This window comes from Cygnus atratus, chromosome 1 (assembly GCF_013377495.2).
Source record: "Cygnus atratus isolate AKBS03 ecotype Queensland, Australia chromosome 1, CAtr_DNAZoo_HiC_assembly, whole genome shotgun sequence".
Lineage (NCBI taxonomy): Eukaryota > Metazoa > Chordata > Aves > Anseriformes > Anatidae > Cygnus > Cygnus atratus.
In genome coordinates this window covers 176,826,932-176,844,021 of record NC_066362.1, presented here as the reverse complement: position 1 = coordinate 176,844,021, position 17,090 = coordinate 176,826,932, and the positions used below count along the sequence as shown (strand labels likewise).

Sequence of the window (17,090 nt, the reverse complement as noted above, 5' to 3'; positions counted from 1 at the left end):
ATACACATTAAAAAATAAAAGAGGATAGAAAAGACTTCAAAGATAGCAAAGTTTTATGATCATCTTAGAGCATTTTTTTAGTTCGTTAGAATGCTCATCTAAAATAATCCCATCTTATTGTAGACCTAAACAGAGGGGGGGGATACTATTAATACATACATATATTAATACATATAATACATATTAATTCAACGTTATTACATATAGATTAGCCCCGATACTGTTTTACTTTCATTTTTTTGACTTCATTGGGAATACGAAAGAAAGATAGGTAACTTAAATGATTCTCCTTACGTTTTGTTTATTTATCGCAGTGATCTTTCTCTTAGCCACAAAGAACTGACGTTTCGTTTTGTGAATGTCATAAAGAAAACTTTGTCTTCTGTGTCTTCTTTTCAGATCTTTTTTTTCTCTTTTTGAAGTATGTTTCCTGCCTTTAGACAAGAGTGATGACCTCTTGTAATTCATGCATATTGAAATTCTCTAGGATACCTATACTTTTTTCCTTTTTTTCCTTAGACTTTAATTTTATAATGTATCACCATGATTACCACTAATTTTTATTGTTACAGAAGACAGCTTCTTTACTGTATTGAGAATATAAAAAGTTTTAAATCCTTCTCAGGAATTTTTTTAAGTTATTTTTCATATTCTGGAGGCTTAATCTTCAATTTTTTTATTAGTTTCTTCTACTGTCCATATCCTCTTACATGTTTATTTTTTTCTGATGCATATCACATGGAATTTTAAACAATATTGTAATTTCTGTGCCTTTCCTTTCTTTCTACATTTCTGTTTAGCCTGATGATTACAGTTGTGGTGGGACTGCACTGCAGTAGAGAAAATGGTGTTTACAAGTGATATATACATATTACATTGAATTAATATTAATGCTGCTCATTATTTATCAGCGCTATAGCAAACAAACAGTAATCTTAAAGCTCTTAGCATATCTGTTCCTAATTTTTTTTATGTTGTGAAAGGGGCCTTAGTATATATGTAGCTTTAAAAATGAATTTTGGAGAGACATCTCATTTTTCATGAGACACACAGGCAGTTGACTTAGTTGCCTTAGAATGGCAGTTATGGGATAAAATGATGAGGAAGAAGAACTGGAGAAATCCTAAGGGCCTCCATGGGCTTTGAAGATGGTGACGAGGAACTAACTTATCATTGTAGCTGAGTTGGAGGAAGAAATTTACAGTAGTTGAAGAGGTAATGGCAGAGTGAACGTTTTTACTGAGTAAAATTTAAAAGTTCAGTATCTGCAAAGATAGAAAAAGCAGTAATGGTTCTAGAAAGGTTGGGCATACAGATTGAGGGAATTCAGGTTTTTGGTGCTGTCAGATGTCTCAAGAGTATGATAAATGGGGAGTGGTGGGCCACTGCTATACATTTAGTGGGTTTTATTTTTATTTTTTTCCCTTGGTTTCATCCAGACAATACGTCAGACTGTCTCACAGCACCAGAGTTTTATGGAAACCCTGAAGTCTGTCCTGCTTAACAGTGATCTCCTGTAGGCAGTGGTCACTTGGTACTTGTTTGGAGAGTATTGTTCAGTCTTAGATCTTGATGAACTATAACTTCGTGACATAAATAGAAAAAAAATATGAGATTGAAAAATGGAGTGACTGAACTTGCTTTTTACAGTAGGGATCATACATGTAAGGTTTTCTTCATAACCTCGAGGAATGAAACTGCTCTTAAATAAAATGTGAAGTCAAGGGCATTCCATGACCTTGTGAGCCAAAATGCACCAAATATGACTGCAAAGCAGTCAAAAGTCATAATAGGCAATGCTGTAGGGTAACACTAGTGTGAGATGTAACGCAATACATTGGTCTCTTTCTTCCCCTTCCTTTGCTTATTTAATTTTTTCCTGGGCAGCATGGAGACCTTCAAAGGAGGAAACAGCAGCTGATTTGGATTTACAGTGGCATGTGGGGAGAGAAGAGACGCTGACAAAAATGGGTGGTGACACTGAAGGGTTGAAACAGACAAAAAAAATAGAAGAGAGAGATATTAATTGTGATGAAAGAAGAAAAAGTCCATTTTATGTTTTCTTGAACTGGTGAGAAGCTCTCCAGATAGGATCCCAATGCTTTTCCTTCCCCAAGAATGCCTTTAGCTTATAAAAGTGCAGACTCAGAAATTGTCTGCATAAATGGAGCTCTTTTCTTATGCTTTAACCTGGCCAGTTGTGAGCAGATTTGGGATCCAATGCTACACAGCCCATCAGTGCAAGGTTGTGTTCATGGTAATATATTTGGCTTCCCAGCAGCACCTGTTACCCTGTGTACAGTTGTATGTTAAGACAGGTGCATAGCTTCTGGGTGAGAACTGTGTCATACTTCTCCCTGCACTTGTCCACATAAACACATTTGTAAATCATCTCAGCAAAATAACTTTTGCATATTGAGAAACCCACTTAAGGACAAGCACACCCTAACCCTTGTTTTTTGTACACGGTGTGGTATTGGGTACTCACCAGTAAAATTAGGCAATTATTTGGTCCTACAAGCTTAAAAATATGGCCACTATTTTTCAACAGCCTGCCTTTAATTAGTATGGCTTCACTGAATAGGAGCAGAAGACTTCCTTTTTGGAGATGCATGATAGGAGGAGCTGATAATGAAATTGGTTACTCGCTAAACATCTTTCCTTCAGAGGATCTGTAATTCCTACTGAAATAAACTCTAGGTCAAGGATTTGAAGCACTTCCCACTGAAGTGAACCTTTCCTTTGGTTTCACCAGGATTTGATCAAATTAAAAGGGAAGAGGGTTTTCATAGAGAGGCTTTATGGTGATACGGAACGTCGTTGCTAAGGTGAAAGAAAATAAGTATTTGTGAGCTCAATGTTCAGTATAAATTCATGTGTAGACATGTCTACAGAAGGTCCAAATGTGCGTCCATACGTATATCTATTTCCTACGTACAGTATCTTAGAAAATCTCAAAAGATTTTACAGGAAGCAGTGTGTAAAAAACAATTGATTGCAGCTGGGCTATGCATCTTCTGTTATATTCTAAGAATGCATTTGTTTTTGTACATGTCAGTGGCTTCGTACAGCAAAGTAGTAGCATAGGTTAATGACAGGAGCAATGTTAAATATTAGTTCATACAGTAACTGACAATGAAGGCTATGAGAAGTTTTATGTAACAGATTTCTTTGTTTTGCTTCAAACAACATCTTTCTGATTCTTTTGAGAGCGATCATATTGTGCTAAATACAGTTCTAAAGTGAAGGAGGCTTTTATTCGTGCTATAGTTCATGTTAATTTTCCAATAATTTCTATAGACACAAAAAATTTAGCAGGCACTTAGCTTTGGGTTGAAGAAACAGTAATTAATTTCTTAAAGAAATGAATTTTTCAAAGTTGTATATATAATGTTTACTTTTATTTTTATTGTTTGATTCATCCTTTACATCCAAAGTTGATTTAAGGGCTTGAATAGTGTGAAAAGCCTTAGGTCTTTATATTGATTTCACAGAAAAATCTCTACAGCTTTTATGTTGTGAGGTTAGAATAGAATGTATCTAAACCAAGGATTCCTGAATGTTTTGAGCACATAGATCATCCCTAACAGTTGTCTCACCAAACAATTCCTGTCTAATTCGTGATCTCTGACATCCTTATACAGATTTCTCATTACATACAATCCTACGTAGGCAAATTCCTGCCAAAGAAACTCATCCCGATTAGGAAGGATTTGTTTTTAAGTTCTCCTAGTGCAGTTAAGGAACAGCAAATGAGAAGCAGCAGCCAGCTAGTTTCGTGTACTGCAGCTAGGAAACTTTTGTTTTAAATTGTTTAAAATAAAACATTTTACTTTTATTTTTGTCTCTCCTAATTTTTAGGGGGAAAAAAAGGCAATATTCAAAGTGATGTTACAACGATTTTCCATCAACTTGTTCTTCCTTTCTCTCTTCCACAGCAAAAGCAATCTTTTAAGCACATCACTTGTGTTTGTGTACTGTGATGTTTTTGTTTCTAGGATTTCTTTTTTTCTTTTTTTTTTGTATGACCTCATAATTTTGCTTTACAAATTCTTTCCAATTTTTTATTTGAGAAATATTAACAAAATGTGAGTCCAAATTGGCATGAAAAGCAGGAAACAGAGCTTTTTCACCTCGTAATTGCCAAGAACATGATTAGCACAGAGAACCATGAAAAATGGCTAAATGGGAGGCTTGGATTGCTATAGCTGCAAAAGGGAGGAAAGCAGTTACCCTGCTTGTTTTCTCTCCTGAACTTCCTTTTTTCCTGGTATATGAGGTATTGTAGAAAGTAACCAGTGCAATATAGCATATGCTGAGTTACAATGACTGTTACAAATGAAAATAAAAATTTTGTTTCATAAGGCAGTGTAATTTTGCAATTGCTTTGCTTAAGTGGTGGTGGTGGAGGAGTAGGGTTGGGTGAGGAAGTGATTCATACCTTTCTGTCATCTCCCCTCCAAAGGGAAGAATTTCTAGTGTTAGAATATTATTTTTTTTATATCTCGTAATATTATAATATTATGTATTAAAAATTGATTTAGAGTAAATAAATAGAAGCAGTAAATCTTTGCCATTAAAAACGCATTTGATCTTGGAGGTCTTTTCCAACCTTAATGATTCTATGAAAACAAACCCCTTACAGAGCTTGGGCAAATGTTAAGTTAATGATGCTTCATTTCAGTGCATCACTAAAGTGAACAGAATGCATCCATTTAAATAAAGATATAAATATTCATTTTATTTCAAAAAATATTTTGCAGCAAAATACACTTACGAGTTTATCTTGAGAAAACTAATGCGTGGTTCTCAAGCTGCTGGAATTACAGATAGACAACATTGTATACAGCATATTAGGCTCCTGATAATTCACATTGGATGCTGTTTCATGCCTATAGAGGTGAATTGTCAGAAGGTGTGTTAGTTGAATATTCAGTTATACAGCACTTACTAACTACAGAGTGCACGCTTCTGATACAAGTCCTAAAAATACTTACTTTTTTTCTCTGGCTTTCATTAAAAGTGGGTTTAGTCTAAGTCACTAACGGAACAGTAGAATGAACAAACAGTGCATTAAAAAACAGAAGTACAATAATAAAAACACTGTCTGTTTTTGTGCATCTAAATGTGAGGCTCTAAATTATACAAATGTAGAAGCACTGAAGGAATCAGACTTTGTCCTGTTATTTTAAGGCTTTTAAGGAAATGCAGAAAGAGGAAATGATTCAGGCCATATGATGTAATGTATTCTATTTTTATTCTTCAGAGGGTTTATAGTTGTGAAAAGGACATATGCAAAAGCTACAGCTACAATAGCAAATATTTTTCTCATCTGATTTTACGTTAAGTTCTGTTCACAGCACAGACTGAGGAAGGAATTTCAACTTTCAGGCCACAAAATTGCTATTACATCCTTGTTGCTGTAGTGCATACCTGTTGTAATGGAACATTCAAAATATTTGTACTGGAGGCTATACTAGATTTTGTCTTTGGTTGCAATTTATTCCCCAAGTCTTATTTTGTGATGCTCTACATACTTTTGGTATTTTGTTTGCTACTGGCTCCTTTCTTATCCTGTCCTTTCTTCTCTGACGCTTCTGCTGTATTTTTTTTTTCCAAGAGGTGGAATGTCATGCTCTTTTGTGTTATGATGTTACTTTAGGATTAATGATGAAGTCTTTGCTCCTTCAGGTGATTTCTTCCATATAAAATGAATGACTCCTGTCCTGTTTGCTCCAGGTGTAACTTGCTGCCCCCTTCTGTACACAAAATTGTACAAGTTCTCATGAGCTCCCATTATATTTAAGGCAAAAAAAAACACCACACCACAAAACCAAAATAAAATAAAAAAGGCTTTTGTTCTAGTTTCAGAGAGGTCAATGAGGTGATACTGGCAAGTCTAGAACTTTCAAAGACTATTTAACATAACACGTGTGTGTATGTGTGTATGTTCGTGTGCGTGTGTGCATGTTTCTAATACTCTTTTGAAAAGTAATTGAAGATTTCCTGCTAATCTTCTTTGGGTATATTCTCAGGAAAAGCAGAACGTAGTTTTATAGGGAGAAAGCAGGTACTTGTAGAAGAATGCAATACAACATAAATATATTCTTCTGATGAATTGACAGGACATGACAGCCAGAGATTTGCTACAGCAGAGGTATACTCTTCCTAATGGGGACACTGCTTGGAGACCATCGCCACTTGTTACTGCTGCCCTGGAAGGAAAGCTTGTTATTCTTGATGGCATTCATCGAATTAACCCTGGCACTCTAGCTGTACTTCAAAGGTCAGGATATGAGCATGGATAAGTTGCGTGCACGTGATCTGCTTACTGAACGCATGCGTATTGAGAAATTAAGTTTCTTCTGGTGAATATGAGTTTGTAACTTCAAGAGTACTGTAAAAGTCAAGATGAGCAAGTTTGATAGAATATGTAACATTCAGTTTTAACATACATGAAAGCAGAAGCGATTCTTTCATGTTCTTTAGAAGTCCAATAACGTAGGAAATTTCAGCTCTCTGTAAATACAGCGTAGAAGTCTGAATTGAAGAATGATTTTACTCCACACTTATCATATCTAAAAATTAGTAATATTTGCACAATGATTTGAAAATGCAAGATGTCAGAAAATTTTTAAAATGCTTTGAATGCATTATGCTGCTAAATAAAATACAATCATTAGTTACATGTAAAAGCATTCTTTATTTTGATTGAAAAGAACTCCTTCTAAATATTATTTCACAATTCAGTAAAAAAATAAACTTCCCAGAAGCAGAAGTAGTAATATCAGATACTATGTTAATAATAATCTGTAACATCAGGTCAAATATTTCTTGTACTTTGTTTACCTGAGTTGTGTAATGCCATTCATAAACTTAAAGGACATAATTAGCTTTAAAAGCAGGTTGTAGCAAAAACATTTTATGAATTCATTTATTGTATATATACAGAGGAGAGTAGGCAGAAGAGAGAATTATGGTAGCCTGTTCTTTCTCTTTTTAAATCAGTTTGTCTTTGCCTTCTGATTTTTCTTCGAACACATGCATGTGCTGTATTTACATACATACAATCAACTTATGCATTAAAAAAAAAAAGCTGTCTATGTACATTACTCATTAAAATCAGCTGAAATATGTTGCTTCAGGAAACAAACCAGAAGTATATTACTTGATATCAGTATGACTAAATGACTGTTTAATGCCACTTAATCCAAAAGGTTTTTTTTTTTATTTTCATTTTCTCATTATTTTCTACTTAAACCAGGTTTACTAACTGACTTTGCACTGAAACTGTCTACTTATGCAAATTACTTTATCTTCACACCTGGATGCATCTTAAACTGCTATAACTTCTTTTTTACAATGAACTGTGTTAACTGAGGTAGCTTTTTTATATAAAAAAATATTAGTTGAAATAAGTATTATAGAAGGAAATCAAAGGCTAGATAAAGCTTATTTTTTATTTTCAAACAGACTAATACATGACAGAGAACTGACCCTCTATGATGGCACCAGATTATTAAGGGAAGACAGGTATCAGAACTTAAAAGAAGAATTACAGATCACTGATGAGAAACTACAGGAAAGGTAAAGTGTTGGCTATGACTATAGAATGTAAACAGTTTTTCATCCTGTAGAGCACTTAATCTCCTTTATTTTATTACAAAAACGTCTTGCAAAATGCTTCCCTCTTAAACTGATACCTTTTAATTGCTAAGAGGGCATACTTTAAACGTCAGTTTCCTCATGAGGGTTTGTTGGTTGTGTTTTTTTTTTTTGGATGAGAAGATTATATCCTGTTTAGAGTGCTCAAACTGAAAGAAAATCATTAAATATCCTTTAACAGAAGAGGTTAGAAATTGAAGAGAAATGTTAAGTACATAAAAATACAGATGTAAAAGAATATCATTCTTAATTTTGGAACATTTTATTAACAGCACCTGAAAATAAAGCTAAACTGAAATTAAATGTAGCTTTTCGTTTTCTTCATTAACTAGAAAGCTGGTATTTAATTTACAACTAATATGGAGCAGGAAATCCTAAGGATGGGTTGGGACCCATTATGCTTATTCTTTTTGTTTCTTCACTTCCACTTGTCTGCTAGAAACATTCCACAGATAGAAAAGGTCTCTCTGATTGCCACTCTTGATACATAGTCAAACACTGATGACAAATTGCAGTTACTGGGAAAGATACTGTAGAGTGTACTCCAAGACAAATACAATCTAATATTCAAGCATATATGAAATAAGCAGTATATAAGAAGCTAAACATACTGTTTTTCTTAAATGGCTCAAATCTCTGAAAAAAACATTTGAAGTGTCAGATGACTGTGCTCACGTTTACACTGTAAGATGTGTGTGCTCCCAAACTTTCAAGAGACATTCTCAGTTCTGGTAGGGATGCACTCGTGATGTGCAACCTCTTCATATGTACCACCCCCTGTTTCTCTTAATTGTCATGCTAAGTACAATTTTTTTTTCTTTGATCTTCTTTGTAGTCTACCCTTTAGAAAAGTTGTTTTTCTTTTATTGCCTAGTAGTTTTGCTGTTTCTGTTTCCCCTTTGATCTAAAATACTGCACTGTTGAGTTTTGTGTTTTTGTTTTTTTTTTTTTAAAAGAACTTAATTTTAAATTTAAAGTCTTCTTAAGCATTTATTTGTTTATTTATTGGAAGATATGATGTAATCTAAGCCTATTTGTTCCTACTTGTATACAGGCTGCTGCAGCCATACACCTAGCTAGATGGGCATTTCCTGCATTTGTTTTATGAGTAAAGAACTATATATCAGGGAAGTGTTCATAAGGATTTTAAGCCCAGACTTTGAAAAGAGAAGCAAAAAAATCTCTAAGGATCCATCTTGGCATTTCATCCTTACTTTGCGTTCAACTTTGTACTTCAATATAGATCTACTGAAATACTGTGCACAGCTTTTTGCTACTTTGGGAGCCCCAAGAGTCCTTTTTGGTGTTCCTCAGTAGAGTGTCCCTCTTGCCTTTTAGACCACAATGCATTGCTTTTACCTAGCCACTTTAATATTTTGCAACAGATTGCTTATTGTGAATTAGTAAGAACTAAATGACCTGTTTGACTGACCATGAACTTTCATTCTAAAAGGGGAGTGACTTGTCTTCACTCAACTGAAGACAAGTTAAAGTTGTGCAAAAATCTTGTCTGCTTCTTTGGGTTTGGCTGTGGTCTTCTTCAGCATCAGCGGACCACTCGTCTGTATGAGTGCTGTTCTGTTCAGCCCTCGAGGAATTGAAGGTGTTTCAGGACCTGATCCTTTACCTAATGTTTTTGGTCTGTTAATGTATTCTGAAAACATCACTACCTTTCACTTGCTCCGGGCCATGATGTCAGGAGTTGTTCTTCGATTCCAGTACTGCATGCCTCCCTGCTATTCCTCCTTTTCAGCAGCAGTTACCTGTCACTGGAAGCTCCAGTACCTTCCAGTGTCACAGAATGGCTGTGCAAAATGAGGTGTTCTTCCCAGACACCTTCTGATCAAATGTTATCTGGGTTCTGACAGCTGATTTAATCACAGTGCAAGAAAACAGGAAGGTGCAAACCATCCGTCATTCGCCTGCAAAAGATTGCCTTGTGGAAATAGTGTATAGAATACATTGTTCCTTGAATTTATGAGCAAATTGCCTGGGCAGTTTCTTCCAAGTCATGACGGGGAGTTGCTTTCCACACTGATGAGAAATACGGTGTATTTTGCTGTGTAATAATGGCTTCAACTGTCTTTCTGATGCTACAGTTACACAGAGAGAGTTTTATTTATCCAGATTTTCTGAAGTGGACTAAAGTAATTTCAGTACAATTGCTCTTTCCAAGGCCTGCAGAATATACATTGTCATTCCTGTTTCTGCTGGGACTTAATTTGGGTTGTTTTGCTGAGTGGCACGTGAAAACTTCTGTTACTCTTCCAATAAGGATTTTCCTGTGGAAAGTGGTTTCAACTTTATTTGAACCAGAATTCTTTTTTTTTCCTCCTAAATCTTGCTCATTCTGTTCTCAGACTTCAGTTCTCATTTATATATTGGAAATCAATATATGTTTTAAGTTTGGCACATAGAATACATATTTTAGAGTTAACAAATATTTTTTTCTTTTGTCATTAACATTTTAATTATCTACCTTATCCCACATGTTAAGGTAGCTCTTCTGAGAAACAATGGAAGAGCAAAACACATACTGAGGGGGTACATCAGTGATTTAGTGAAAGTGCATTGACAGAATTTTAAGTCTCTGGACAGTCAAGCAGGGCCTAAATGAAGTAGCTAAAAATAATCATAAATGGAGGAGATGAAAGAATAAGATAAAAAGGAGTATTTCTGAAGGACCAGGATTTGAAAAAGGCAAATGCCTCCTTAGGAGATCATTAGATTAGGGGAGGGCAGGATTTGGGGAAAAGCACTGGCTGGGGATTGGAAGGTGGCTGTGATAGAGAACTGATACCTTACTGTTATCTTTAAGAGAAATAGAGGACATGAGGTACACATTCCTTTTTTCCTTTTTTTATTTTTTTTTATTTTTTTATTTGATTAGAATCATCATTACTGTGCGTGAGACAGTATGGTGTGGGGTTTCTCTCTTCTGGACTACTTGCAGTTATTCATAAAATACAGGAAATACAAAAAAACTAACTGTTCCTGTGTGTTGCCTCAATTAAAAACTCACAAATGAGGTGGCCAGATTGTAAGTTACATATATACAAATATATCTTTCATAATGGAAAAAAAACAGCTGACGATGCTTTTTAGATTTTAATAGAAAGTCAGTTTTCAAATTCCATTCATAAAATACTATTTCCTGATAGATAAAAGGAGTACTGTTCTTAACCAAGGAGATAAAACTTCTGTAAACATTTTTTAGTCTGTGTTTATAAGAGGATTTGAAACACCTGAAGATTTTTCTGGTAAAAAATTGAGATGTTAATGGAGAAGTTCTAGGTTCTAGAACCTAGAAGTTCTTGCTGCCCTTTTCAGTACAGCAAGATATATTTTTTACTAAGCTTTCAAGTCCCTATATGAAAATGATAGTGAAAATAATACAAATATTTTTCACAGTTCTACTTCCTTTAATTTTTAGTTTTTCAACAGTAATAATACTCATAGATTTTGCAGTATTCTCCTTTTTATTCTACTACTACATATATCACTTAATGATAAATCAAGAGGTTCTTTTATTTTTTAAATAAAGGGATGGTATTTCAGATCGCAATATGGCCAAAGGAAATTACAAGCCTCTGTATATAGAATGTGAACAGTATTATACTAAAGAATGTGAAAGTGTTTCAACAATGGCAGTGTTATTAGCAATGTCAGACAAAGGGGAAATTATTACTTGCTGTTCAGATTTATTTTCACATTTTGCTGGTTTTAATACCATTTTTCATAAATCAAATTTCTGACAACTTCATTTAAAAGTATGGCTACGTCTCTAAGAGCTAATAAAATAGATTCTTATTTTTAATTATTTTAATTATTGACTTTGAGTTACATGTTCACAGTTCATTTCATTACATTTCCGTATCTGTCACATCCACTAGTATTTTCCTGAGAAGGGCTTCAGACTGGTGGGTCAATAGCTCTAGCAGGAATGACAAGGGAAACTTGAGTATTTTTGTTTATAATTTAGGGAGAAGAGGGAAAAAAAAAAGCTGCCCCTAAGAAAATGACAAATGGTCTAGATTATCTTAGAGGTCCTTTCCAACCTAAATGATTCTATGATAGAAGGAAATTACAGCTGTTGATTACTTGTTAGTTGAATTATTGTATAAGAAAAAATTCATTCATCCAGTGTGCATATCCAAGATTTCTGCATAGATCTTCTTATGTAATGAATAATTACTTATTTGAGACAGATGCTGTAGAGTTAGTATATATGGCTTTTACAAGACGAGCAGTGAGGTGCTGGTTTGTCTTATGAGGCGGTCTTTTAACCTGTTTGGGTGGATAATCCTCCACCCATACCCCCAGCACACACAAAGATGATAAGGCTTTGGTGTGGTGGGCAGAAAGCCATCTATCACAAGAAAATCTAGAAATATGTATATAATAAGAATTGTTCAGAAGCTCATAACATATGTCTAGTTTTAATGCCCTGCGGGCAGTGTATTATTTTCCATGTGATTAAGTTGAAAGGCAACATATATAGTAGATGAGACAAATATAAAATGTGGCAGAAAGTGAATTTTGCAAGCAATGAATGTTCTTAACTGCTTACATTTTCTAGCTTTTACTTTGTTTTTTTTTCTGTTTTTTTTTTTTTTTTTTTTTTCAGCTTAGTGGATTTCCAGATAAAGTAATGTCTTAAATTTAGAATATTGTGAAACTGAAGAAAAATAGCAAGGAAAAAATGATAGCTCATTTGTGATCCTAGCATTATTACAACTCCTAACTCATAATATTGTTTTTATTTTGAAAGAATGTGAAATTTATGAAACCATGCTACAGGAATAGACAACCAAACCTGGTTTGGTTTTGCAAGGTGGCATTAGGAATGCCATTCTGCATCTTTTTGGTTCTTTTGGAAAATTCACTTGCTTTGAACCATGGGTCAATAACAAGAAAATCCTTCCCTAAAATCATTCTGAGCAGTCTGCATTCTGATCTTCCTCTCAAGCAGTGGTGGTAATCCTTGGTTGGAATTAAACACTGATGTCAAAAGGACACGGATATTAGTACAAGCAAGCACTCTGCTATCTCTGTTATCAGTAAACATTTAATAGAAGGAGAAAGGAATGGAGACTCTCTGCACTAATCCACTAACACCAGATTTTCCTACTGTGTTAGAGTTTCAATAATTCTAAAAGTGTTTTAGAAAAAGGTGGTTTTTTTTAAAAAAAAAAAAAGTTTTTAACAAGATGCATTTATTTGGCCTTCATCTGCAAAGAATACAAGATGTCAAAGATCTCTGTTTTATGAAATAAAGCTCCATATAGTAGCTTCATATTCTATTCCTTTAGGGACCTGGTCTGTAATACTGTGGAGCGACTTTGAAGCTCCTCAGTTGCAATCATGGATGGTTGGAACTTTCATAGCATTGCAGGATCAGGTCGTTTATGACATTTGTTTTAATAATACACTTACCTTGACATTTTTCAACATTTCAAACATCAGTCCAAACAATAGGCTTTTGAAGTAGCCAGGTAGTTGCATCCATGTTTACAAACTGGAAAACTGCAGCAGGGGTGTTGTAATCTGTCAAAACCTAGAGTGTACCTCAGTAGCTTTAACTGATACAACCAAATTAGCTTGCCCTTACTTCATCTCCTTTCCTCCAGCTTCTCTGCATTCTGTCCCTGACTGTCCCCATCATGCTTTTTGAATTAGGCATTAATGTGGATGTGATACAAGAGAGATGTGTTTCCTTTACAATAGAAAGCTGACGGCTTTTTGTGTTCTTACGTATTGCAGATAGACCAGAATTGGTTCTGGGAATTTAGGTGATTATAGAAGGAGGTTTGTTTTTCTTCTTGGTAATGGGGGGAAAGGTGAGTCTGGAAATGTATGTATTTACCCTATCTAGGGATCATTTTCTTCTGTAATGAAGTTGGCCAATGTTCCCTGACCTCCTTTTATGCTTAGTGACAGTGACGTTCCTATTGGTTCCTCTTTCATGTGATGTTTTCAGACATCTATTTCTATTTTTATCAGTCAGGGAATAGCTTCTAGGCTTATGACTTTCAGCTGAGAATAACTCATGCCACCCCCTGTGTTTGCTTTGATACAAGAGACTGTTTGCTGTAATGACTCTGTTGTATCACAATTTTATTGTTGTGACTAACAGATGAGCCTACTACACAGTAGATTTGATGATTTATATTTAATGGTCATATTGTGTCTTAGGATTTTCTTGCTTATATACCCTCATTTTCCCCCTCAGTTTAACCAGGAAGAATACTTGCCTCCAAAAGTTCCGATTTCAAATGTAATTTATATGGGGAATGGCTCATGATAACAGGCATATCTAACAATATAAGCCAATTCAATTTCACTTGCTTTTCTTTTTCCAAATTAGCATCTGCTATTTTAATAAGAGTACTGAAAAATTAATTGTTGTGAACAGCCCCTTCTTGCATAATTTGACTGTCTTTCATATCTGACTTGTTACTGTCTATTCTGTTACTTCAACAGATCATGAAGTTGTGCTGATGAATGAGTATGAATGAATTCCTAATCCAAAGAAACGATAATATTACATAGATAAGACAGGCAAAAGATGTGAAAAACCACCCAAGACAGATGCAGCAGTCTTCCACTGCCCTAACACATGCATCCAGCAGTGATATATTTAAGCTTGTGTTGGTTGCAGTAAGCTCCCGTTATCTTCCGTGGACTGAAATAGGCAGGCATTTAAGAGACTGTTACTCACCAAATCCTATAGTGTGAACTTTACACAGTGAATAGTGGGTGTATTGCTACAAGAAGCTGTGGAGACAGATAGGATGATGAAGTTCAGAAAGGGATTAGACAAATCTATGGATAAAAGGGCATTAAAACAAATAAAGATCAATCCCTAATATCCTTGAATGCGTGATTGTGGGTGCTGGGAGAGTGTGAGGGGAATTAAGTGCTCATAGTAGTTTATCACATAAACCTTGAAAAGGCTTCCCCAAGGAGCATCTCCAGCTGCCACCATCAGAGACAGAACATTTAGCTAGATGGATAGATTGAAGGACCCAGTAAGGCGTTTCTTAAATTCTTTAAATCTTAAGCAGCTATTTGAGGGACCTGTTTCCCCGTGCTGACTTGAAAATGAGTCAAAGGTGAGGTAACTGGCCTGGCCTTCGAAGCATAACTTTCCAAGATATTATGAAGTTGGGCGCATTAATCCCACCCCAACCAACTAGGTGTTTTTCTAGGGGCTGCAGGGAATGTCAGTAAGTTCCTGAAGTGTTACTAAATCCATCTGTTTGTGATATTAAGGCCAATCTTCACAGTTTTATCCTTTCTGTCAATCTAATTGAGTAGAAGAAATTCTCATTACTGCAGCTTCAGTAGATGTTGTTCCTTCCCTGATTTGCCTGTTAGACATACTGCTTTAGGTAAAGCACTTCTAAAAATCTTATCAAATTAGTGAGATGTGTCCATTTGAGATGTACAGACCAGTAAACAGTAGCCTAGTTGCTGGTATTTGCCCATCTTGAGACGTGCAGGTCATGTTGCAGATGAGAAGTAGAGACTGGGTACCCTTCTCAGTGCAGAGAAGAATGAGCAATTTATACAATTGCAAGTCATGTTATGCAGTCTTTGTCTTTTTTTATTTTTAATAAAGTTGCATTTGCAAATTATGACAAAAGACATTGTGATATGGTTCAGTACACTAATATAATTCATTTTTCATCTATTGTAAAAATAAAAATATTAAATTTGATATTCGCTGCTTAGGTCAAGTAATGCATTTTTTAAAACTTGTTTTGCAGGTCTATCTTTCCAATACACCCCTCATTCAGAATAGTTGTCCTAGCAGAACCTCCGGTCATCGGAAGTAGTACCCAACAATGGCTGGGTCCAGAGTTTCTGACACTGTTTCTTTTTCATAATGTTCGATCTTTAAGCAAGAATGAAGAAATTCAAGTTATTAAGGAAATGGTAAGTATGTTCAGTATTTCAGGCACGTACTGATTATTGTTTACTGAACATGGTTATTTGCTGTATAAAAATATTTAGCTATTCCACTCCCTATTTCAGTGTAGCACAAATGAGTCTTCATTTTCAAAGCCTGCTTATCTTTTAATGGTATTGGAATAAATTAGCATTCTTATAATGATATTAAATGATGCTGTAATAGAAGAACATTGTCAAAACTGTATTCCTTTTTCGGTGACATAAGCCAACTGCAGAAGGTGTATACTCATTGCATATATGCGTAGCTGTGTGTGGAACTTAACCCATCGTGCAGTAAGATTAATACTGTTTTGGTTCAAGCAGATTCCAAATGTACCAAGTGCTGCTGTGGAGCAGTTGTTGTCTTTAACACACAAGCTTCGGGAGACGAATGATGCCACGGTGAGCACTCCCCTGGCCCCTCTTTTTTCCCCCAAAATTTGATTTCTCCTACTACGACTGTTTTGTTTGTTTAAGAAAGGCTGGGTAAAGCTTGCTAGCTATAGTGTTATTTTAGAGGCTGCCTGATTGAAAACCAGCCCCAGAAAGTTACTGCTGGCAATTACTGCACCATATACTGTAACTTCTTTGATTTTTATGTACGTTTTTAGAATCTGCATACATAAAGCTTTCAGGAAATCGCCCAAATTCTAGAGAAGTAAGAAAAGCACACACACTGTCAGTGGGCTTAGATATGTGGTTCACAATGAGAGACACTCGAGGTACCTTTTGAATAGGTATGGAGATAATCATGTTTGTCCAAATATGTTTTGATTACTTCACTTTAGTCATTGGAACTTTGGTAGCTGAAATTATTGTGGCTTTTTCAGCAATGGAAACTATCTAGTCATTATAAAATGCCAGTGGGCAACAGCAAAGATAGGAATGTAAAAGGGATAGCTCCAGAATTCCTATCTGAGTTACTGCTACAGGTTATTCTATTAAAGCAGTCTTATCAAGAAAAATAAGTTCTGCTGACGTAGTAACCACAAAATTCTCTAAAAAGATAGTCAAATCTTGGTGAAAAGTAGAAGAAATCATTGCTATGGCAACTGGATGCTTTTAATGTAACTAAAATGTAAATCATTTTTAGTAGAATCCAGCGGTTTAACTGGTATGCAAATTGTAATCTGTTCTGCTTAGTTTGCGTGATTTGACATGGGTAATAGTTTTCATAGTATTACTACTCTGGTAGCTGAGGGATACTGAAAGGCTGTTGTGCTCTTCTGAGCTTAAAAGAAAAAAAAGGCTGACTTTTAGATACACTTTTGGGACAGTGTTGTTACTAACATCTATTTGACTTTCTGCACCTAATGTTTGACAAATGTAGACTGAAAAAATGTAGTTTGGGGCATATTTGGAGACATGCTGTGCTTGAATAGAGCATTATAGAAGTCATTTCCAAACATGTGGATGTCTGTAGCATTGTGAAGTATCTAAATGAAGTATATGATGTTGGATAAGAAGTG

The 17,090-nt window shown here is 35.1% G+C and overlaps 1 protein-coding gene across 2 annotated transcripts in view; it reads left to right on the top strand.

Moving 5' to 3' along the window:
• VWA8 (von Willebrand factor A domain containing 8) overlaps positions 1–17,090 on the top strand; it is a 188,723-nt gene that overhangs the window by 49,590 nt on the left and 122,043 nt on the right. For both annotated transcript variants that reach the window (XM_035553444.2, XM_035553445.2), the window contains exons 13-16: positions 6,126–6,286; positions 7,474–7,587; positions 15,438–15,606; positions 15,946–16,023. In XM_035553444.2, the coding sequence (XP_035409337.1) occupies positions 6,126–6,286; positions 7,474–7,587; positions 15,438–15,606; positions 15,946–16,023 (522 nt within the window). The remainder of the gene's footprint in view (positions 1–6,125; positions 6,287–7,473; positions 7,588–15,437; positions 15,607–15,945; positions 16,024–17,090) is intronic.